The sequence below is a fragment of the Sciurus carolinensis genome, chromosome 2 (genome assembly GCF_902686445.1).
Source record: "Sciurus carolinensis chromosome 2, mSciCar1.2, whole genome shotgun sequence".
NCBI classification, from domain to species: domain Eukaryota; kingdom Metazoa; phylum Chordata; class Mammalia; order Rodentia; family Sciuridae; genus Sciurus; species Sciurus carolinensis.
In genome coordinates, this window is record NC_062214.1 from 190271105 (window position 1) to 190297005 (window position 25901).

General features: G+C 45.7%; 1 protein-coding gene across 1 annotated transcript; it reads right to left on the reverse strand.

The window, feature by feature from the left end:
- Window positions 1-674: 674 nt before the first annotated feature.
- On the reverse strand, window positions 675-25148 carry Serpina10 (serpin family A member 10). The gene is given in 13 exon segments (XM_053743350.1): window positions 675-769; window positions 772-852; window positions 2138-2336; window positions 2410-2638; window positions 4808-5039; window positions 5042-5070; window positions 6259-6343; window positions 6346-6384; window positions 6387-6589; window positions 6591-6678; window positions 6681-6985; window positions 7158-7367; window positions 25118-25148. Coding segments are annotated over 12 exon segments (1653 nt in total). The 5' UTR covers window positions 7226-7367; window positions 25118-25148.
- Between the last annotated feature and the right edge of the window lie 753 nt (window positions 25149-25901).

Consider the following 25901-nt stretch of genomic DNA (forward strand, 5'->3'; position numbering starts at 1 on the left):
GAAGATGCTGTACTTCTAGCAATAAGCATGGTACTTACTTTGCTCTGGTGGATTGGTGAATGTAATCCAGAATAACATTCATTTCATACCAATGCAGTTTTAAAATATAATTTTAGTATGTGTATGTGTGTATGTACGTATGTATGTAGATATATATGTATATATGTGTATATGTTTTTTTCTTTCTCATCAAGGGGCCCATGAAGGCAAAAAATGCCTGGTGCCCATGAAAGTTACAACGTGACCCTGTTTCTTTGTGAGATGAAGGTGTTGAACTGGACTTATTTGCACCAGAAAGAAGTGGAGAGAGAAGTAGGACTCAAGGAGATGTGTACATGTGTTCCCGCTAAAGGCTTTCTCTCAAAATAGTGTTGTGACCAACTGTTCTTAAAGTTCAGGTGTGTGAGCAACCGAGAAAGGTAGAGGGATTCTACACGGCTAGTCTTCAGGCAGTTAGCCTGGCTCTCCAACCAGCCTGGTGAAGATGCTGGACAGAGTGCAGCAACATCTTAGGATGTTTATCAATTCAATCCTTGTGTTCATCTGAGAACAGCCTGAACGAGCCGAGGACAGAGGGGACACTGCTCTGCCATCCAGTGCTGACGTCCTCTGTGGGTTCAGATTCTGGTTTGAGCACCTGCTGTCACACTCATGAGAGCTCATGCTCTTGTGGGTCACGGGAGAGTTGGATTCACCACCTGCAGAAACAGGAGCATCCTTGAGCCTTCCTGGTGGACCATGAAGTGGAAGCGCCGGTCCACCTCCATGTGGGAGGCAGGGAATAAGCAGTAATTTCTGACAGGTTTCCTGCCACCGCCTCAGTTCCTTTCTTATCAGCCTCAATCACTGATTCTTATAAAGCCTAGAAAAGGAAATGAAGTGGAAGACCATTCCTGTGGCAGGGGAGAGAGGGAATTAACTGAGCCCTTGAAATTCTTCAAGGTGCTCCTACCCACATGGCCACGCTTCTAGGATTTAGTGGTACAGGGCCCATCTATGTCAGGAGTCACAGTCTGGGGATGTACCAGGGACTGCCTCAGAAATCTAAAACAATGCCAGGAGACCTCACGAACCCAGTGTGAATTGTGTAATACGTGAAAGAAATTCTGTGCTTGGAGCTAGGGACCCTGACTGGCAAATTTATGCATACAATAAATTTTTAATGAGCACATATTCTGTGCTACTGATTCTTGTATTGAACTGGTACCCATGGAAGGTTTTGAATTGCCTGGATCTCCTGTGTCCTTTGACTTACCTTCTGGCAGGGTGGGGGCAAGGTGTGGTGAGTCTTTGGTGGCAACTCTCCAGTGCCTGGTGCTGTTCTGTGGCATTCCCTGGGGAAAGTCTGAGGGTTCTTGAACCCTTCCTAAACTCTTGCTTACACTCGGGCTGCCTGCCTGTTGTTAAGAGCTTTTGTCCAGGAACCTAATGGAATGTGAAGGATGTACCTTTATAATTATTTTATGAGGAGTAAATGAAAACATCAACATAATAATACCTAGAAATTCTCTAATTTTCTGGGTTGAAAATTTACTCTCAAGAGCAAACACAGGGAGAGTATTTAATAGTTCACATTTAAAGCTTCATAGTGAGACCTTGTAAAACAGCACGTCTTCAATTTTCCTTGTGTTCCCAGCAGAAACTCGGGTCTGCAGGATTGTCAATAGTCTTGCTTCCCCTGGTATGGTGAGGCCTGACCGCAGGCCAAGGTTCTCTACTGTGTCCTGCTAAAGTGGATTCCATTTGTCCTCTTGGAGTTGAGAGTTGTAATTGTAGGAGAAAATATGAGCCGACTCCAAAGCCAAGGAAGACGTGACAAGACCTGGCTGCCGTGTGGAGATGTACATGGGCGTTTTCTTGGTCACAGTATGATGGGTGCTGGGGAGGGCAGAGCGGGCTGCTGCTGGCCTCAGTGGGCATGGGCTCGAATGCAACCCAGTGCCCAGCAAGGCACAGAGTTGCTCCAGCCCACAGATGGTTCTCCAAGCCAAGAGCACCTCCCTTGAGAAGCACTGATTGGCTGCGGGGATTAATTCTGAGGAGGTCTTAGCCTCGTCTTAGCAGTTTAGAGATAAAAGGATCAAGATACAGAGTTAGGGAGAAGTAACAGGTCAATATATATATTTTTGAAAATAACCATCTGAGGATTGGGCGGGACGAAATAAATCCTGTTCACTGGAAACATGATGGCCCCACAGGGGTTTTCTAGAGGGTATGTCCAAGGCAGGTGGCGACTTGGGCCTTGTGACGTCAGGGTTTCTTTCATCCTGAAGGGGGTGGGATTCCATGCGCTCTTTCAGCATTTGGCTGCGCTGGTGGATCTGCAAGCCAGTCCTCTTCAGGAGCATCAGGAGAAAGGGGACAGGGCTCTTTCAAGTCTGGAATTTAAATCTGATTCTCTACTACAACCAGGCATTTTATCAAAACTGAGTGGTTTGCAGACCTATTTGTTGGTTTTGGTGGCATCATGTGCTTAGGATTGGGCCCCAGTGGAGACCCCGAAGGCATCCTGCTGTGGCTGAGTTTGCTGAGGCCAACCAAGGGTGAGAAGGTTCTTCTGACGCCCATTTGCTTGAGCAGCTCATGTGTCTCATACTTCTGGTCCAGCTTGAACTTGAGGAAGAAAACCTCCATTTTCCTGAGGCACAAGTTCAGACCACAGTGAGATGCAGATAAAGCCACCATCCGTGAATGCTGAAAAGGACACGTTTTTCTTTTTTCTTTTCCCCCTTTCTCCAAGGTTATTTCCATTAACAATATTGCTCACACCCTTCTTCTGTAATGGTGAATCTCAGAGAAAATACTTCTGTCTTTTCAAATACTACTTGAGTTTCTGTGAACCAGTTTCATTTCTCAGCTGATAACTCATTCTTCTGAACAAAGAACCACAGTGTCTATTTTCCTATGGTCTAAAAACAACCAAAACCCATCTAACAGCTGCTTCCTGCAACCCCTCAGATGCCTGGAGGATGACTGTTCCCAACCCCTGGATCCCTAGGTCCCTGGAGTTCCCAGGAGAAACCCAGGAGTCAGACGGATAGGCCGCGGCAGCAGAAGGAGCTCTCCACCCTTGCCCTCTGTACCAGGAAGACTTGGCTCCTACCTAAATAAATAAATAAATAAATAAATAAATAAATAAAATAAAGGTCCACTGACAACTAAAAGTACATTAAAAAAGAAAGCATAAAAAACTAAAAAGCACGAAAATTACTAATCAGTACTAAAAGAATTTCTAATTTCTTACTCTATGAAGTACAGTTTCAAAAATACCAATGCCAATTTTACAGGAGATCAGAAAAATAATACATGCCAAGTACCCAGATAACGGTGTGCAGTTGGGATCAATCAAAGTGTGTTCCCGCCTGCCCGGGCAGCTCTTTGTCCTCCGGGTTGCACGACTGGCCCAGCTGGCAGGCTGGAGTACCACTGAGGATATGCCATGTCCCGAGGGTTCCTTTACCATTTATTCATTCAGCAGACATTTTTTTGTTGATGGCCCATGCTGTTTGAGAACTTTGCTAGGTTTGAGGAAAAATGAAAGATTAAGGAAAATAAAACTAACACCAGGGACCCTAAGCTGAGGTCTCTGGGCCACACCCTGGGCCAGCAGGATTGAGAAGGCACAGCCACAGAACGCCGCGGCAGCTGCTGTCCTGTAACCAGGAGGTGGACTCGTGTCTTGGTCATCGGAGCCCTGCTCTGTGCTTCAACTCCTCCCTCTGCACGGCCACCTCCCTGTCCTGGCAAGGCCATCAGTCAAGGCCAGTCTTACGGTTCCAAATCCCAAGCACGTGCTGACAGCTCTCGGGTTTGTGTTTCCAGCCTGGCCTGGCACCGGAGTCCACATCCAACTTCTTGGCATCTCCACTTGGATGCCCAATAAGCTTGACTCCAATTTGAAGACTAAAACTCGAATTCTCCCTAGACCTGTTCTCCCCACATTTTCCCCATTTCACTGAATGGCGGAGCCATCCTTCCGGTTGCTAAGGCCAAAAGCCAAGATCACCTTTCACTGATGGCTCTTCCTTTCTCTCAGCCCCACCAATCCATTAGCAGCAGATTTTGCTAACTCTTGCTTCTTTATGCAGATCCAGAATCCAGCTGCTCCTTGTCACCACCACTGTCAGCCCCACAGTCCAAGCAGTGGCATGGATCTGGGTTCTAACCTAACCTCTAACAGGTCTCCAGCTTTCACGCTCGTCCTCCAAGTGTCTTCGCCACGCAGACTCTTGAATCTTTTAGTCAGAACATTGCACCTCTGCTGAGACCTCCAGTGCCCTTCGGTCTCCTCTCCAAAGCCCACGTCTTCTCTGGGGCTTGCATGGGGAACGGGGCTGGCCTTGCGGCTCCTCAGCCTCGGCAGGCAGGCTCCCTTTTCATGACTGGCCTCTACCTCTATGCTCTCCATGAAGTTACCCCCACGTCTCGCCCGTTAGCTTCAGATGTCTGCCTGCTGCTTTCTTAGGCCTTTCTGGAGCCCCTCTCACCTGCTGCTGTCCTGTCCTCCTGGGTGTCTCCCTTGTCGGGGCACAAGCTTCAGGGGCCGGGAGTCGCCTCTTTTCCTCCCTGCTGCGTCCCTCGCACTGGGTAGGCACGGGGCAGGAGGAGCTCTATGAGTACTGACTGAGTGAGTGGCAGGAGGAGCCAGGCCTGCCATCCTGCTGCGGGTGGGGTGGGAAACGGCCAAAGCTGACTCCGCCCTTGGGAGCTAAGAGCTCACAGGGGGAGACTGGCGTGGAGCCACTGGCCTCGGATGAAACTGCAGTGAGCACTCGCAAGGACAAATGGGCTGAGACTGCAGGCGTGCCTGGTCTTCATGTTCCCGCCCCACGTCTCCACCAGCTCTGTGGGCAGACAGTCTTCCAGGGCAAGGTCACCCAGGATCCCCATGAGGACTGCCAGCATGGTGGTGTTTCCTTGGTAGGGCAGCCCGAGGATGTGGCAGTGAAAAGTCTTGTCAAAGGTGGAGGCGAACTTGCCCGCCCCGTACATCGTGGGCACCTTGACTGCCTTGGATGTGTCCATGTGGAAAGTGTCACTTTGGTGAAGATAGGGTCAAATGGGGTCAGCTGCTTCCCTGAATGAGTGAGAAGAAAGCTCATGTGGAGAGCAGCCTCTGCCAAAAGCAAGGGTCTCGCGTGGTGGAGGGAGAGGTTCTGCTGCCTTCTGCCCGACCAGGGGCCACCTTCCCTGATGGAGTTTGCTGGGGCCACCACTCAGGCAGGCCAAATCAATCACCCAGCGATCTCGGCTCTTCGGGGCAAATACAGCTCTACCCACAAGCCCTGCTGGAGACGCACATGAGGCAGGGGAATGTCTCCCAGTCCCTGTTCCCCTTCTTCTTGTAGACCTGGACAAAACTCACTCATTCCCTCATTAGCTCCAGTCTGGAGAAGACCTGGGACCTTTGCCTGGCCCTGTCTGTGGAAGTGGCTCCCTGGCTGCCATTCTGTCCAGCCCACACCCCACAGTGACACACAGTGACAGCATTTCTGGCCCATCCACTCCCAGTCCAGGGGAGGCCCCTCGCACCATCTGCACGACCCTCTATATGCAGCATCTGTTGGGGTGTGGCCTGGCTGGCTGCAAAGTGGCTTCCCCTCCTGGCGCCTCGCTGGTCTCCTGGGCTGGCTCTTTGTTCTAGTGCATCCACACCATGTCCTATGCCCACTGGAGAACCTGGGACCAGGGTGCCGGGAGACCCTAGTTTGTGCCTGGCCTGGGCACGTATTGTGTGACTGTGCAGTTCACCCCGCAGACTCTGCTTTCAGCTCTTTTCAGGAGACAGCTGCTCCTGCTGTACCCCACATGTTGGCACTAGGAAGACAGAGTTTAGAGGTCCCCATGTATGTAGTGCCTAGTACGTGTCAAGCCCAAGTGGGCACTTGACACTCATTATCTCGTGTGCCCTCATGACACTGGAGCAGGTGGGGGTTGCCTGTTTTCTATATGAGAATTGGAGGACAGAGGTTTTGCTACTTGTTCAAGGCACAAAAGCAGAGAAGGAAGAAGAGAAAAACGCAACCCTAAATTTCTCGGGGATCAGTTAGAAGTGCTGGGAACAGAGTAAGAAGTGGAGGCATATGGGAAGAACAGGGCAGGGCCTGGCGCGTCTGGCACCGTCCCACGCTCACTCCAACTGGCTGTGAAACCGAGAACAGGTTCCCAGAAGTCCTTGGGCATAAGCCACTCCTGAGCAGGGGTAGGGAAGCAAGAGACAGCCATGGACCCTTTGGTTTGAGAGAGCAGAACAGGGTCCAAGTCCCTTGGAACAAGATGTGATCCACAAGAATTACTTTGTTTCTGGGTTTAATCTCATCAAATGGTTTGGGAATTTCCCCGAGTCTCTGCTTATGTGATGATTCCTGAGCCCCTGGGCCTGCGGGCGTTGTGAAAATTCCCAGGCACACACTCTGTATCAAGGAACCTCTTGGATTAATTGGGGAAGGTCTCTGACATCAAATCCTTGTGGATGAAGGTAGAACTCCCCCGCGAGGCCCCGCTGGGGGTGCTGGAGAGGGCCTCGCTGAGCCGCGGAGCGAGGGCTGGCAGGAGTGGGGCCTCCGTGTGGCTGCGGGCTGCGGGTGGGGCCGCCCTCCACCTGGCTCTCGTCTGCCCTCTGGCCCAGCACCGAGCCTGCCATGGTCAAGGACACGTCCAGTGGCGAGAAGACCAGCTGCCGCCATCCCTCACGGAGATCTTTCGCAGGAGGTTGAACCCAAAGTTTGACATCTGGCCCTTGGCCAGGCCTCGGCCACCCCTCCTCGTCCCCCCATCAGTAGGAGCCTGCACTTTCCCCTGAGCCTGGTTCTGAGGAGGCTGAGCCTCCAGAGTGTCCAGCCCTGCCTGGGCTTCTGGCTGGGAACTGAGGGCCAGGCCAAGCACCAGCCACACCTCTGCCAGGAGGACAGGGAGCAGGGGGCTCAGGGCCACCCTCTTGTGGTCAGCTGCAGAGGCCAAGGACCGCTTCCCTTCAGCAGACTTCCTGTGTAGAAAAGGGGACAGGGATTGCTTTAATGCCTCAAATAACGCATCATTGGTGAGGGGTGTCCGTCCCTCCAGCAGCCCCAGCTCCTCTGCAGGATCCCCTGGGGGCTCGACCCTGGTTGTAGGGGGAGCCCTGGAGCTCCATTCACCAAGGAGGGAGCGATACTCACTCAGCAGGACTACTCCCTGCCCGGGGCCTCGGGCAGCGCCTGGTCTCCAGTTCCTCTTTCCTCTTCATTCCCTTCCCTCCCCTTCTCTGGGGACAGGTGGCAGTGTCAGAGCAGGGTCAGGTGCCATCAGGGGGCCTTCCATAAAGCAGCCCCTCCACACGGGGCCACAGGACCTCGGATGTGATGAATGTGGCTGGGGATTTGGAGGGTCTGAGAGGCAATCAGGCAAGGAAGAGAGAAAGCCCGCCTCGCTGGTGTCTGCTGGACAAGGCCTGCCTGGCCTGCATGACCTGCAGAGTCCAGGGGTCCCCCTCCTCCTCCAGCGGGACGCCCAGCATGGCTGGAGGAGGCGCAGCCCATCCTTCCTGCGCTGGCCTGGGCCCAATGCCTGCCCTCCTCACAGCAGCCTGGACGTGCTGGCTTCACGGCCCCAGCCTCACCGTCCAGGGCAGCAGACTTCCCGCCCTCCCCACACTCCTCCCCACTGCCAGTCCCCTTACTCCACCACCCCAGGTCCCTCCATGTCCCTGGGCACATAGGCTGGCTCCTAGGCTGTGCCCCTGTCTGTGTCCACCCTTGGTTCTTGTGTTCAGCCATACCCCAGGCCTGGCTTGGCAGGACACCGAGAGACCCCCTCTCCCTCATCCTCACCCTGTGCTGGGTCCATGAGGACCTGGGCGGGGCAGGACATCCAGGCCAGTGGTGGGGTACGCCGCGGGCCTCACAAGATCCCATCAGCGGAGACCCTGCCTGACCCAGGGCCCTGTGTCCAGGTGTAACGTCACGGCAAATCTCCCAGGTGGCCCTCCCCGGGCAGGGCACCAAACCACACCCAGCCCTGGCATGTGGCCCACGGCTCCTCACTTTGCTAAAGAGCACCACCGAATCAGGGCTCCCTCTTGCGGCCCGGGTGGCGCTCACAGTCAGTACATTACTTGAGTGGCGTTTTTCCAGGGTCATGCTTCAGCTCCTCTCCGCCCCTCAGTGGCAAGCCCGTGGTTGGTCGGTCACTCTATCACTGTCACAGTTGGGTAAGTCCCTCCTTCCGTGTGCCAATCCCCCCACCTCGTTCCAGGCCTTGCAATGAGACAAGGAAATAATAGGAACTGCTACCGTTGTGTGTTATGCAGTAATAATAAACTGTATTTGTCTGGACTTGTAAAACTAAAATCATAAAAGGCGCCTGGTGACAAACTTGCTGTGTGACACTCCTGAGCAATGCCGACACGAACCTTGATCTGTGATTTGAGTGGGGGCTCCTGGTCTAGTCGTGTTCTGGTCTTTGTCAATGAAGACCAGAGCGTGACTGGGCTGCAGATCACGACTTAAACCCCTGGACTTTTGGAGCAAACTGTCAGCAGCACTGTGACCAGACGACTCCACGTGGCTCTGTCTCTTGACTGCCCCGGCTGCTGTCCACACTATCGCCGATTGCTGATCGACCGTTGTCACCGAGGCCAGGCGGCTAACCACAGCTACCGTGATGATGACTGCCACCCAGCTTCCGACTCATCAGACACCCGAGGACATCCAAAGACACCCGAGGAGCTGAGAGAGGCTATGGCTGAGAAGAGTCCCCTCGGTCTTGCTGACTGACTTCTTGGCTAAGAGAAGTTGCATTGAGTAAGTCCGTGGGGATTGGACTCTAGGTGAACAGGGAGTGAATCTTCAATGTATTTGTGACTTGCTGTCATTAGAGTGTTGAGTCGAGTGTGCACTGCATGGATAAAATCCACTTTTTGGAACCAAACCTGATTCCTCTCTTACTCACTGCTCGAGACAGTTGGCGTAGTTGGCAGTTGCCAATTATGGCAATTAGCAAATGGCAGTCAACAGTAGCTGGAGTAATTGAGAATTTATTATCTTTTTTGCTTTGAATTCCACGTTTTGCCCATCAAAATGTTCACCTGCGCTGAAACCTCAAAAGGCACGACTATTTAGTCTAAGACAGGCAAGGGACTCAAGTCCCTTGGGACTCAGTCCCAAGGTGGCGGATGCACGGTGAAACTGGCTGATACTGGTACGAACATGTGGAGGCAAAAGCGACAGCTCTGGTATTTCTATTAACATTCGTAGGCTTTTACAATTACATAATAATGGTAGAAGTTGATTTGGCACCACCAGGTGTCTCCAGACCTTGATTCTGGACAAAATAGGTTCCACATTACATGATCTTGTCTTATCCATAAATGAAACTTCGAGGCCAGCTTGGGAATTCAAATTATGGAAATTGAGAATTTTATTCAAAGTAGCGAGATGTCTAGGTTGAATAAGTGGTTTGGCAAACTTTCTTTAAAATCTGAAGAAACAGTATTAAAACCACAATCTCCATGGAGGAAATGTGAAAAGATAGTGCAGGAAAAATGACCTAAATATGATAAGGATAATAAAATATCTATACCTCTCAGTAATCCTGATGTAGTAGAACCTATACTAGCTTGAGCGGATAAAAGGGAGGTCCCAAGGATCTTATGTAAAATTATTGATGATGTTGATAATGACAGACTGAGAGGGAAAAAATTAGTACGAGAGGCGATCGCCAGAAGTAAAAATAATCCGTTCCTGCAGGACATATGCGCAGGCAACCCTGTTAGCACTGTGAAAACCACAGCCACACCGACCTTCAGAACACCAGGAGAGATGAGGCGCGCGCACTCACTCGTGCTGAATTCAACAGTGTAGACAGGACTTTGCACAGAGGGAAACTAAAGACGGAAATCTCTTATACAAACTCTGGGACAAAGGTGCAAATACCATTAGATTAAGTACAGACCAAATGAGGCACCTAACTGACATTGTAGAACTCCCAGTTTTACACGGGACCTTGCAGATGATGCTGGAACCTTATTCGGGTGGATTGCGGATGCATGGAGACATGCATTGCCTAACCTCAAAGATTTAAATTCTTTCAAAAACTCAATGCAGATGGCCCACCATTGACAAAGCGATCAAGTTGTACAGGAAAATAGGAGTCATTTGCATGATATATGAGCGTGATAGAAATATCACGCCTCTTAGGATAGAACTTACGCCAGCAATAAGGCGCCTCATAATAAAAGGGGCACCAGAACATTTATGGTTGATGCTTACAGCCGTGTTGTCAGGACATCAGTTTATAATACAGGTAGTAGAGTACCTTAAACAGGCCAGAGACTTGCAGTGACAGCATAATTGACCTTTACAGTAACAGTAACTAAAAACGAACCTTTTACCAGGATGCCCCCATTTACATTGGCCACACAATTTACCAGAGAAAGGGTCGACCCCAACAACAACCTCGATTTACTCAAAGATGATGTGACAGGCACAGCCCTTGTATAACTGCAGATTTAATAATATTGTTCCAAAAAATGACCACGGCCCCAGCCAGAGCCGTACTCAGCCGGGCAGGGACAGCAGAAACCCAATTACCAGCAAACCCGCCCTCCTTATCGACCAAGACCAACAGGAACCCAGCAGAGGCGATGGCAACCTCACAAGAGAGAGGACCAGCGCCCAAACTAGCATATCAGGTCACCCCTGCAGTAATGTCATTTCCAAATGACAACAGGCCATATGTTTTATTGACTTGTAACATTTTTGATAGACAAATAGACATCCATTTTTTAGTAGATACAGGAAGTACAATTACCATAACACAACCTCTATTTAACTGTGCATTATGAAAAGTCCCTACCACTAAAGTAACGGGCATATCGGGCTCCATTTCAACTGGGCACGTCATTCCCATAACAATTTTACTCTTTAATAGAGAACCTACCTTCATGACCGAGGCTCCATCAACAATATTAGGAATGGACAATATTCCTAGAATATTTGAGGCATGGCTTCCCCTTAAAAGGTTGAAGGGATGTTTTGTGTTAGCAACAGTGAAAATTGAACCAGAAGTGCTACCTACAGTGAAATCAGCAAAGTTCTTAGGTGTACTATGGACCTCTGGTGGCCCTCAAGTACCAGATTGGTAATTGATAAAATAGCACAGGTCCCAATCCCTAAGGACAAAATGGCAGCCCAACACATCATAGGCCTGTTCAGATATTGGCGCCAACACAGTCCCTTTCTACAATTAAATTTACCACTTATAAATAAGGTAACCTGAAAGCAGCAGATTTTGAATGGGGTGCTGCCCAACAAGTTGCTTTCCAAATAGCACTTGACTATTTGCAAATGTTTTCTAAATTATATATCCAAAGGACTCAGAAACTTTGGTAATTGACATACTTTTAAAAAATGACTATAGTAATTGGGAAGTTCATGTCAAACAGTCAGGAATGACTAAACCATTTGGCTTCTATTGCAAACGCGTTCCTTACACACCCAACAGATACTTGCTATTTGAAAAATTGGCTTGGACATTATGTGAGGCAATGAAACACCTTGGTTTCTCAGTTAATAACCACTGTCTTATATTCCAAACACCAGTACCTATCCTGGACTGGATCAACATGGAGGAAGCATCCCTATGAGGATGACCCATGGAACCTAAAGTTCTACAGTGGAAATGGTACCTACAAAATGCCCTAGAAGGCACACTGGTGAAATCCTCTAAGGATACTGCCAGATTAACGGAAGAATTGGCAGCAATGCCATTACTTCCTGTACCTGTAGAACCAGTACCAGAAAAATGGAATCTCATTGCAAAATGGGGTGCAGATAACAAGCATCATAACTGCTGGTTCACTGACGGATCTGCTGTTATTAAAAATGGGAAGCTGCACTGGAAAGCTGCAGCCTTCAGACCCTCCAACGGACAAGTTTGAACTGACCAGGGGGTGGATGCCTCAGCACAGATAGCAGAATAACATGCAGTAAAATTGGTAGTGGAATTTAGTCAGAAACATAATGATAAAATCGTACACATATTTTGTGACTCATGGTGCATTTGCAATGGTCTAAGACGCTCTCTGGTCAGCAAAATGGAAACATACTGACTGTAATGTACAAAGCTGCTCCCCCGCCCTTTCTGTTGCAGCCATTTCCCCACCTCCCAACTACTGTCAGTCTGTGAACATCCTAGCTAGCTATTGGTTCATCAGTCAGCTTGCAAGTATCCTTCTCTGTTATTGGTCCCCTGTTAGCCCGGTGGATTTCAACTGCTTCACGGTAGCTACCCTGCCATCTTTTCTCATGCTTTTCTCTCTCCTATTCACTTTCTCTATCCTCCTCGCTTTTCCACTCTCTCTAGCGCTCGCCCTTTCTTGTTCCCTTTCTTTTCCTCTCATTTTCTCTCTTACCCTGCAGGGAGACACTCTGTTTGCTTAATAAAATCCCTTATGTGATTTCCCGTGTCCGGCGTGGTTTTTGTGGGATCCCTTACACTGACTTCAAAATCAATGGTAAAGATGTATGGGGAAAAGTTATATGGAAATATTTGACAGATGCACCTGTTAAAATATTTGTTTCACATGTTGACACTCATACTGGAAAATTAGGCGAGAACTCTAAAAATAATGATATAGTTGATAAGTTGGTCAAAATAGTGACACTCAGACTAGTAAAGAGGGAACTGTGGGCAGTGACAAAGAGGTCAGATACTAAATTAACATTGCATCCATCACCACAATGGGAGATACAACGCAATGAACTCAGGAATTAATTATTACTAAACCAGAGCTGCTGGAAATCCATAAAATTATGGGTCACATAGGTACACATGCTTTATACACTTGATATCTTAGACGGAATCTCAAGCCATCATGGAATTCTTGCACTGGTGCTATCAGAACATGTTCAGTGGATCCAAGATGGCAGATAAGAGGGAGGCCGTGTTCCTTGTTGCTCTGTAATTTGGGTTTCAAGCAGAGGATATCTGTTTCATGGTGAGGCAGTTTTTGCTGCTTATCGATCCCTTACTGTTTACCCCATTTGTCTACTGCAATCACCTGCAGTCAGCCAGCATATTGACTACTTTTTGAGTGCAGATTGCTCACTGTCAGGCACCTATCATTTGCCACTTGCCTGCCATTCATCTATCCATCACCCATGGCCCGAGGTTCACCTGCCAATTGTCTGACAGCAGTCAGCAAACTGACCACAGACCACCAATGGAGCACCAGTTGCCTGCTGTTGCCTGAAAGGTCATTGTCACAGTACCTGCAGGTTTGGTTACATGTGGCTGCCACCATTTTGAGACAACAGCCAGGACCTGTAGGACTCCTGGATGACTGACTGAGCCCCATCTCCAGGATCCCTCAGTCTGACCGATCACTCCCTGCCTCTGGGGCCCTCACATCGACTGACTGCTCCCTGACACCAGGACCCCCCATGCTGACTGTGCACTTTCACCAGGACCCCCAGACTGACTGATTGCACCCCGCCTCCAGGACCCCTGCCTGACCAACTGCACCCCGCCTCCAGGACCTCCAGCTGACCACGGCCACACCCTGAGCTGCAGCTCCCCATTTGCCAACACATTTTGAAGCCAGAGCGGCCATCTTGGGTAATCCTGGAAGCCCTAGTTCTGATCTTTAGGTGGGGCAAATCCCATCCTGAGATACCTGCTGGAGACCTGAAGCTCATTGTCAGGTATCTCTCAGACATCAGGCTACTGAAGACTGAGAGGTTTGAATACTGTGTGACTGTTATAGTATAGATTTTCTTTTTCTCCTTATTGAAAAATTTTGTTTTTATTTCTTTACTTTTCTCGTTCTCTTTTCCTTTTGTTTACCTGTTCCCTCAGAGTCTCTTTCTCCCTTTTCACATGCTAATAACCACCTTCTTTTGATTACACTCTTACTCTTTCTATTATCTAGAACTTCTATATATTCTTTTCTTATCCCATTAACAGCTACATCCTACACCGCTCCACATCCTCTTTGTCCTCCATTAGAAACTGCAGACCTTATTGCAAATCTATTTGTTGTACTGAAGAGAATAATTGAAATCATTCGGTTTATTATGACAATATTGTTAACATCCTCACAGGGGTTATTTGGTATACGGTTGCATACTATCTGAACTGGGCACTGCTAATATTGAACTCCCCCTTAAAGAAAAGGTTTTGGAAATCTATAGGGCCACTATAAGCCTATAGGGGGGAAACTGCAATACCCCAGATCTGCACTGCTAGAGGGGAAGATACAAGAACAACATGAAAAAACAAGGGAAGAAAATAATCCAAACAAATCTAGAACCTACATTAATAGAATCCAGTGACAGTATGTTAGAAGAAATGTCAGAAAAGGACTTCAGATTACACATGATTAAGATGATTAATGAAGCAAAGGATGAAATAAGAGAGCAAATGCAGGCAATGAATGATCATACCAATAAGCAGTTGAAAGAGCACCTGCAGGAAGCATAAGATTATTTCAACAAAGAGATACAGATTCTCAAAAAAAAAAAAAACCAAATGGAAATCCTTGAAATGAAGGAAACAATAAACCAAATAAAAAACTCAATGGAAAGCATCACCAAAAGACTAGACCACTTGGAAGACAGAACCTCAGACAATGAAGACAAAATATTTAATCTTGAAAATAAAGTTGCCCAGAGAAGATGGTAAGAAATCATGAACAAAACCTCCAAAAATTGGGACATCATGAAAAGACCAAATTTAAGAATTATTGGGATTGAGGAAGGCACAGAGAAACAAACAAAAGGAATGAACAACCTATTCATTGAAATAATATCAGAAAATTTCCCAAACCTGAAGAATGAAATGGAAAATCAAATACAAGAGGCTTACAGAACAGCAAATGCACAAAATCACAACAGATCCACACCAAGGCACATTATAATGAAAATGCCTAACATACGAAATAAAGATAGGATTTTGAAGGCTGCAAGAGAAAAGCATCAGATTACATAGAGGGGGAAACCAATACAGATATCAGCAGATTTCTCAGCCCAGACTCTAAAAACTAGAAGGGCCTGGAACAACATATTTCAAGCTCTGAAAGAACATGGTTGCCAACAAAGAGTCTACCCAGAAAAACTAACCTTCAGATTTAAAGATGAAATAAAATCCTTACATGATAAACAAAAGTTAAAAGAATTTACAAATAGAAAGCCTGCACTGCCGAATATTCTCAACAAAATATTCCATGAGGAGGAAATGAAAAACAACAATGTAGGTCAGCAAAGGGAGGAACTACCTTAAAGAAAAATCCATTCAAAGGAGAAACCAAGCCAAGTTAAAAACCAAAAATAAGCCCAAATGACTGGGAATACAAATCATACTTCAATAATAACCCTGAACATTAATGGCCTAAATTCACCAATCAAAGACATAGACTGGCAGAATGGATTGAAAAGAAAGACCCAACAATATGCTGCCTTCAAGAGACTCATCTCAGAAAAAGACATCCACAGACTAAAGGTGAAAGGATGGGAAAAAAAAATCTACCACGCACATGAACTCAGTAAAAAAGTGGGGGTTTCTATCCTTATTTCAGATAAAGTGGACTTGAAGCCAAAGTTAGTCAGAAGGGATAAAGAAGGACATTTCATAGTGCTTAAGGGAACCATAAATCAGGAAGACATAACGATCATAAATATTTATGTCCCAAACAATGATGCATCTGTGTACGTCAAACAAATCCTTCTCAATTCCAGGAATCAGACCACAACACAATAATTTTGGGTGACTTTAACACACCGCTGTCACCACTGGATAGATCTTCCAAACAAAAACTAAACAAAGAAACCATAGAACTCAATAACGCAATCAATAACCTAGACTTAACAGACATATATAGAATATTCCACCCATCAACGAGTGAATTCACTTACTTCTCAGAAGCATGTGGAAAATTCTCGAAAATAGACCATATATTATGCCACAAAGCAGCCCTTAGTAAATGCAAAAAAATAGAGATACTGCCTTGTGTTCTATCAGATCATAATGGAATGAAATTAGAAATCAATGACAAAATAAAAAACAGAAATTACTCCAACACCTGGAGATAAAATAATATGCTAGTGAATGACATGGATAAGAGAAAACATCAGGGAGGAGATAAAAAAATTCTTAGAGGTCAATGAGAATGACGATACAACATATCAGAATCTCTGGGACACTATGAAAGCAGTACTAAGAGGAAAATTCATTGCATGGAGTGCATTCAAGAAAAGAATAAAAAGTCAACAACTAAATGACCTAACATTACAGCTCAAAACCCTAGAAAAAGAAGAACAGAACAACACCAAAAGTAGTAGAAGACAGGAAATAATTAAAATCAGAGCTGAAATCAATGAAATTGAAACAAAAGAAACAATTCAAAAAATTGACAAAACAAAAAGTTGGTTCTTTGGAAAAGTAAACAAAATAGACAAATCCTTAACCAAACTAACAAAGAGGAGACAGAAAACTCAAATTACTAAAATTCATGATGAAAATGGAAATATCATGACAGACAACACTGAGATACATAACATAATGAGAAACTACTTTGAAAATCTATATTCCAACAAAATAGAAAATACCAAAGACATTGACAAATTTCTAGAGACATATGCTCCTCCCAAACTGAACCAGGAGGACATGCACAATTTAAACAGATCTATATCAAGCAATGAAATAGAAGAAGCCATCAAAAGCCTACTATCCAAGAAAGCCCAGGACCAGACAGATTCTCAGCCGAGTTCTATAAGACCTTCAAGAAGAACTCATTCCAATACTTCTCAAAGTATTCCAGGAAATAGAAAAGGAGGGAATCCTATCAAACTCATTCTATGAAGCTAATATCACCCTCATACCTAAACCAGGCAAAGACAAATCAAGGAAAGAAAATTTTAGACCAATATCCTTGATGAATATAGATGCAAAGATCCTTAAGAAAATACTGGCAAACTGTATCCAAAAACATATTAAGAAAATTGTGCACCATGATCAAGTGGGGTTCATCCCAGGAATGCAAGGTTGGTTTAACATCCGTAAATCAATAAATGTAATCCATCATGTCAATAGACTTAAGGATAAGAATCATATGGTTATTTCAATAGATGCAGAAAAAGTGTTTGACAAAATACAACATCCCTTCATGCTCAAAACACTAGAAAAAATAGGGATAGTAGGAACATACCTGAACATTGTAAAGGCTATTTATGCTAAGCCCACAACCAACATCATTCTTAATGGAGAAAAACTTAAAGCATTCCCTTTAAAAACGGGAACAAGACAGGGATGTCCTCTTTCACCACTTCTATTCAACATCATCCTTAAAATACTAGCCAGAGCAATTAGACAGACTAAAGAAATTAAAGGAATACAAATAGGAAAAGAGGAACTTAAGCTGTTACTATTTGCTGATGACATGATTCTCTATTTAGAGGATCAAAAAAACTCCTCCAGAAAACTTCTAGACCTCATAAATGAATTCAACAAAATAGCAGGTTAAAAATCAACACATATAAATCTGAAGCATTTTTATACATAAGCGATGAAACATCTGAAAGGGAAATGAGGAAAACAACTCCATTCTCAATAGCCTCGAAAAAAATAAAATACTTGGGAATCAATCTAACCAAAGAGGTAAAAGATCTCTACAATGAAAACTACAAAGAAGAAAGAAATTGAGGAAGACCTTAGAAGATGGAAAGGTCTCCCATGTTCTTGGATAGGCAGAGTTAATATTATCAAAATGACCATACTTCCAATGGTGCTATACAAACTTAATGCAATTCCAATTAAAATCCCTATGACATTTCTCATAGAAACAGAAAAATCAATCATGAAATTCATGTGGAAGAACAAAAGACCCAGAATAGCCAAAGCAACCCTGGGTAGGAAGAGTGATACAGGAGGTATCACAACACCAGACCTTAAACTCTACCATAGGGCAATAGAAACAAAAATGGCATGGTACTGGGCACCAAAATAGACAGTTAGATCAATGGTACAGGATAGAAGACATGGAGACATACCCACGTAAGTACAGTAACCTCATACTAGACAAGGGTACCAAAAACATACAGTGGAGAAAAGATAGCCTGTTCAACAAATGGTGCTGGGAAAACTGGAAATCCATATGCAGTAAAATAAAATTAAACCCCTATCTCTCACCCTGTACAAAACTCAACTCAAAATGCATCAAAGATCTAGGAATTAGACCTGAGACCCTTCACCAAATAGAAGAAAAAGTAGGCCCGAATCTCCATCATGTTGGCTTAGGACCAGACTTCCTTAGCAAGACCCCTATAGCGTGAGAAATAAAATCAAGAATCAATAAATGGGAGAGATTCAAACTAAAAAGTTTTTTCTCAGCAATCAATAATGTGAAACAATCAATAATGTGAAAAGAGAGCCCACAGAGTGGGAGAAAATCTTTTCCACACACACTTCAGACAGAGCACTAATCTCCAAAGTTTATAAAGAACTTAAAAAACTTTACAACCAAAATACAAAGAACCCAATCAATAAATGGGCTAAGGAAATGGGCAGACATTTCACAGAAGATGATACCAGGTGATCAACAAATATATGAAAAAGTGCTCATCTTACCTAGTAATTAGAGAAATGCAAATTAAAACCACCCTAAGATTTCAGCTAACTCCAATTAGAATGACTGTTATCAAGAACACAAGCAATAATAAGTGTTGGCGTGGATGTGGGGAAAAAGGCACACTCATACATTGCTGGTGGAGTTGCAAATTGGTACATCCACTCTGGAAAGCAGTATGGAGATTCCTCAGAAAGCTTGGAATGGACCCACCATTTGACCCAGCTATCCCACTGTTCGGTTTATATCCAAAGGACTTAAAATCAGTATACCAAGTGACACAGCCACATCAGTGTTCATAGCAGCTCAATTCACAATAGCTAGATGGTGGAACCAACCATCAATAAATCAATAAATGGGCTGAACATTCTTTATCCATTCAATTGATGAATGGATAAAGAAACTATGGTATATGTACACAATGGAATATTACTCAGCCATAAAGAAGAATAAAATTATGGCATTTGCTGGTAAATGGATGAAGTTGGGAAATATCATGTTAAGTGAAATATGCCAAGCCCAAAAAACCAAAGGCTGAATGTTTTCTCTGGTAAGTGCATGACAATAGATAATGATGGGGGGTGGCTGGGGGAAGAGAAGAATGAAGGAACTTTGGATGGTGTAGAGGAAAAAGGGGTGGGAGGGGGTGGGAATGGAAAAACAGTAGAATGAAACAGTATTACCCTATATATATATGTATGATTACATGAATGTTGTGAATCTACATTTTGTACAACCATAGAAATGAAAAGTTGTACCCCATTTGTATACAATGAATCAAAATATATCTGTAAAAATAAAAAATATTTTAATTAAAAAAAAAAGAACGTGTCCAAACTGCCCTAATGCAGCTACAAGATTTAGAAGAAATCCACCGTCCCACATCTCTTCACCAAGACATTCCAACTATATGGTCCAAATAGCCTTTATAGGACCAATTCGGTCACACCACTACGTATGCATGATGGTAGACACTCACTCTGGCCTAGAATTGGTGAAACAGGCATCAAAGGCAAACCAGCTTCTACTATACTTATGATATGGTTGTGGTGCACCACATAGGCCTGCCATGTGTTACTGCATCAGACCAAGGATCCCATTTTACTGGGAAACTTACACAAAAATTATCAGAAATATTAGACATCCAATGGGATTTTCATGTAGCCTATCATCCCACAGCCTCAGGCTATGTAGAACGCTTCAGTGGATTACTGAAGATGAAACTGTCCGACCTCTCGGATACACCACTCAATCAGGCAATCTTGATAGTGGTATATGAATTAAATTACAGACCCAGACTACACAGACCCTCCCCATTTGAAACAATTTTCCCACCAAGTTACATACAATATGTCCTGAGTAAAGAGCAACAAAGAATACTGATGGATAAATGCCTCATACGTTCTGGGGACCACTCAACATTACAAGCTGGTGACATTGTCAGACAAGGACCCAGCGTATCGGTTTGGACATCTATACAGGAAAGGGTGAGTTAAAACTCACAAAACTCAAAGATTTGGCCTCCGTATGACATGCTTCATGAAATATCTGTGCAAAAGTATACAGATCCTAGTGACCCTCACACTATCATATGTAACCTTTGTGATAACCATGCACTCCATGTGGGGCCACGCCCACAGAAAGTGTGGCGAAGGAAACAGCACCAGCACACGCAGCGGCGGAAAGTTCACCAATTACACACTATGTCCCTTGGAATCCATCTTTTAACCACAATATTAGTCATACTTGTTCTGAGCGGTACTACATCAGAAGTAGTTACTACGACTCCCTCTACCACCACTCATTTTGAACATCGCAGGGCTCCAAGCTCCACAATAAAGAAGAACATCACATCATACTTATAAGGATCTCACCAAGGATGCACAGAAGTGGAAGGACATGTACCTGAATACTGGAGACATAATCCTTGGCTCTACAACCATACAGCCTTTAACCAGCTGTTCTGGAACAAATATGCCTTTTGCACAGCAATCAACAAACTCAGCAAGTGTCACAGGCCAATGGCTGCCCATATTGAGAGCAACTGACACAGAAGAAGAAACCAATGTTTTGGAAAGGAACCCCCTACGCTATCACAGAAAGGAAATTATCAGGAATTCATGGGGATCGCATCCACAGTACGCATACTATTGGAAAACCGTGACACCACACTATGCGATTGTACCGCTACATTGTAGCAACCCCAGCCTCACGATTATTCGGACCCCTGATGACCCTGATATTTTCACTTGTGATGAGGCATCCAAGTTTTCTTTGGCTGCCGCAGTTATGGCCTGGTGGGATAAAAGTAACCAACCGGAGGATGACTTATTTCCATTACAAAGGAGAAGAAGATGAAGAAGATGAAGACAATGAAGAAGGAGAACAAGCAACTGAAAGTCCAGGAGCCACAACGCTGACTACACGGGCATGGAACTGGCATAAACCCCTAACGCGAATTAACTGATATAAACCCCAATTTAAGTGGCCCGCACTGTTATCGGAGCCCTTTGTCGGACCATGCTCTGTGGACATGACAGCAACTCACAAACACACACTCTCTGAGTATACAGTATGTGATGACCCATATTCTGTGTGTCATAATAATGGGAATAACCATAAACTAATGGCAAAAGTCATCTGTGTTGCTGATTTCCCCAACCTACCAACTTAGGGACACTTTGAAATACTCAATGCCTATAGACCAGATCTTACAATATCCAACATCTCTTTCCCTCCAATAAGCAATTGGTGGAAAATTATGGCTCTGGGGACCCATACACACAGATGGCCTCTGGTACTTACAGATCCAATACCACAACCATTTCCTTTTATTCTGTACCAGGAACCAGTGAAAAAGAAGTGCTCAGATGAAATAAACAAATATTATTGCATCAGGTCAATTTTCGCAGATACCAATACAACAGAAAATGAAGGCTTGAAGCACAGCAACTACTCTGCACCAGTTACAGCTGGATTCATTTGCATAAAAAGGTTAAGATACTTCGCTACATGTCAAAACGTGTTTATGGGTAATAACAAGATATCCCTACGAGGACACTGTTATGACATATCTTCAGACTCACTAAAACAAATTTTTCATCCAACTTTCATGATATATCCAGGTAACTTTTCAAACACTTCTTCAACAGACTGGTACCAGTCAGTGTACATTGTATCCATCAACCCAACCAGTATTCATAATGAAAAGGATCCTGCTGGACAGCCATTACCAATGCACATTCAAGAACCACCATAAATAACGGTAGTACATGGCATGGGTGGCCCTGGATAAACTGGAACGACCCCAGCGAAGTACCACCAGGAAACTATACGTGGAACTTAACACACTTTTACTTCCACAATAGAACCTTGCTACGAAATGAAGACCCACACACAAGCATCCCAAAGGTGAAATATCCTGTCTGGCTAGTCCACAAGCTCACCATACAAGTTGGTTTCATGAGGATGCCCACCACTACTGACTCAAATCCTCCAATATCAGACACAACACCACATTTATCATTTACATCCTTCATCCCTGTTGTTTCGTTACAACATAACAACGCTTTATGGGATAACATACATAACTGAATGCTACACGGGAACTGCCAACTTCCATTTGCACACTCATCCATCTGCCACATAAAAGGCAGCATTCGAACCACAAATGTATCGTATTATGACATACCATGAGATGTATGTAACCAATCAGTAGCGAGGGAAACCTATAAATACAATCTGACACACCAAACTTAAACCCACTGTAACAATATTGGGCTACAAGGATCCACGAATCCGTGAAAGCTTTTTTAACCTTAACCCAACATGTAATCGGATGGACGATTCTATTGTACATTACAACATCAAAGAAGCGGACAACAGGTCCCTCTCCTGGTGGCTCACCACAGGAATGAACTTCTCCTCATGGGAACATGTCACACAGATTGGTAAACTTCCATACTATTTGTATATGGTACTTCCAGGATCTGACAATAAATGGTACGTTGTTGATATGGTATCACACATCTTACATAATGAAACTGACTTCACTGAGGGACTGTCATTGAAATATGCCAAATCATACGCTTTCAAAATTATCGAGAATGCTACATAAGAGAAAACAGCACGACCCCCTGCTTCATCCACAGGGGAGGTTTTAATGCCACACACAGATCCATCTCAGCACACTTATTGCGGGAGCAATGACAGAAGAAGTCCGAGTTAAGGTGGGTTCACTACGGCCCTTATCGGATCAGCAGAACAAAGCGATACTGTCTAATTCTAAATCACTACATGCAAGTGCTGTACTCTTAGACAAATGACATCTGGAACAAGACACTCAGGAGAGAAATCAATGCTTTCCATACAATGAAAAGAAGAGACTCCAAGCCCTAAAATAACGTAATTAATGAACTCAGGATACAGAGCGCGCGTGATCCCCTTAGTGCATTAATGCAAGCAGTGCTTCAGGAAATTACTAATCTATTTTTAACTGGCAGAGGACAAGAAGGACAGTGGTCCATAACGATCCTAGACCCACAAAGGGAATCACTCTGTGAAAATGGACTACGTGAGATACACCTATGGGACATTTCAACGACAACAGCTGTCGTGGGATACCATGCGATGCGTATCCCTAAACGAACAGGCGAACAATGAATCATCCCACATGGACAGTATCTGTGGGTTAACCCACATGATCACTCATGGTGTATTCATATTGAAGATTCTATCCAATTGGAAGACAGACAGTCATAGCGTTCAACACCTTTTCCACAGACCTACTTACATCCTAAGAAGCACTATATTCAGTTGACTCTAAGATACTTGATCTAGGCAATTACTGAATATTAACCAGCAGCAATCAAGAATATACAATCAAACGGCATCATAATATATCATATTCTGATAATGTGACACTGCCTGCTGGATGCCATATATCCAATAATGTCATAGCAGTGACACATACGGAAATTAATAGGATGGTAATCACACACTTATGTAATCATAGCTTCGGACTTAGACATTTCTTCCAAATGCCAAAGTCCGTGGGGATTGGGCTCTAGGTGAACAAGGGAGTGACTCTTCAATGTATTTGTGACTTGCTATCATTAGGAGTGTTGAGCTGAGTGTGCACTGCATGGATAAAATCCACTTGTTGCAACCCAACCTGATTCCTCTCTTACTCACTGCTTGCGACAGGCCTTCACTGTCATCATGAGCTGAATGATTGTGCCCCTCCGAAACTCACAAGTAGAAGCCTTCGCTCACGAAATGACGTGTGAGGAGGTGGGGCCTTTGGGAGGCTATAGGTGGGGATGAGGTCATGAGGGCGTGGTCCTGTGTGGGGATGAGGTCATGAGGGCGTGGTCCTGTGTGGGGATGAGGTCATGAGGGCGTGGCCCTGTGCTGGGGATGAGGTCACGAGGGCATGGCCCTGTGCTGGGGATGAGGTCACGGGGGCGTGGTCCTGTGTGGGGATAAGGTCACGAGGGCGTGGTCCTGTGCTGGGGATGAGGTCACGAGGGCGTGGTCCTGTGTGGGGATGAGGCCATGAGGGCGTGGTCCTGTGTGGGGATAAGGTCACAAGGGCGTGGCCCTGTGTGGGGATGAGGTCACGAGGGCGTGGCCCTGTGTGGGGATGAGGTCACGAGGGCGTGGCCCTGTGCTGGGATTAGGGTCCTTATAATAAGAGGACAAGAGCCGAGAACCTCTTCTCCCCATGAAGGACACAGCATGAGAAGGTGGCCAGCTGCAAACCAGGGAGAGGGCCCTACCAGCACCCTGCTGTCACACTCTGAGCCTCCGGGACTGTGACAGATACCGTTTAGGCCCCAGACCAAGGCGTTTCCTTAGCGCCCATGCTGAGACAGTTCCAAGACAGTCTTTAGCCCTACTTTGTATGGTAAACCCTCAGCAGAACACTTCTGAAGTTGGTCACTCCTCTGTCACAGCACATCAGCCAGATGTCACCCCTTCCAAATGCTGTGTCACCTCACTGCTCCCGAAGTTCCTCCTTCAGTCTGTGGGTGAGAGTCCGTAAGAGCAGGCGGTTCCCGCAGCTCACTGGACCATCTGGCCTGTGCTCCTCAGCGGAACGGTGAGGACCCAGGTGCAGGGCCATTCCTTGGACTAGGACACCATCCAGCTCAGTGAGGGCACACCTTCCCAGACCGCAGCTGACTGGCAGGAAATCCTGGGCACCTGCCACTCAGCCCGGTGCAGTGTGCCAGGATTGGCAGCACCCGTCCACTCCTGCCCTGGCACAGTGAGTCATGACGGAGGAGATGCCAAGCCTCTGCAGCCCTTCCCCTGGCCTCCTTCCTGCAGGGTAGCCCACCCTTCTCCAGCCCCCTGCTTGGGTTTACAGTCCCCACCAAGTCTAGGGTTGACGACTCTGTGCTGCTGGCCACTGACCCCTCACTTTGGAGCCCACCCAGAGCTGGTAAGAGAATCTCCTCTCCTCTGCCCTCCGGTTAGACTCCAAAGGTCTCCCTGGGGTCCACCGCCTCTTACCAGTGAGGGGCCTCTGGTGCCTAGGAAGATCATCCAAAGAAAAGATGAAAGCTCGGGTTTTGTAGCCCAAGGCCTTCAGTAAATATTTGCAATTCCAAAGTATGATCCCCTCAGGACTGTTACTGTTTAACATCCTGCTTGGAGATGGTGGAACTTCTGGAAACCACACACCAGGAGGGAGGCTTCCCACATTCCTTCCTGTGGCCTCAAACTTGATTGGAATTCACTTCTGCTTTTCAACTCAAGCCTCCGCCCTGAGTCTCTCAGCTCTGGGCGGGAACGGGGGATTTCTGTTGAGTGACTCTGGGGACTGCACACCTGGTGAGGGAGAAGGCAATGGTGGGTCTCCGGCTGCCAGGGCAGCGCTGATGCTCTCCCACCCCAAGAACTGTCAGTTCAGTGCAAGAGATCAAGTAGATCAGTACTTACAACCCAAAGCCTATTTCAAGGCAAATTTGATACTCTCAGGACTCAGACTGGATGGACCCTCAAGGATTCAAGGCTGGTGGAGACCCTTTAAGCCCAACTTCTCAGACCTATTGACCTCCTTTTTTTATAATATTTGGTTATGTGCCCCTTACCACCCTTGAAGCAAAATTTACAGTTAATATAACCTACCCACAATTTAAAAAAAATTAATAGTGCTTTAAGATGAAGGCAAAATACAATTATAAGCTAGGCACAGTGTCATCCTGCACACCTGTAATCCCAGCAGCTCGGGAGGCTGAGGCAGGAGGGTCGCAAGTTCAAGGCCAGCCTCTGCAATTCAGGCTCAGCAACATGT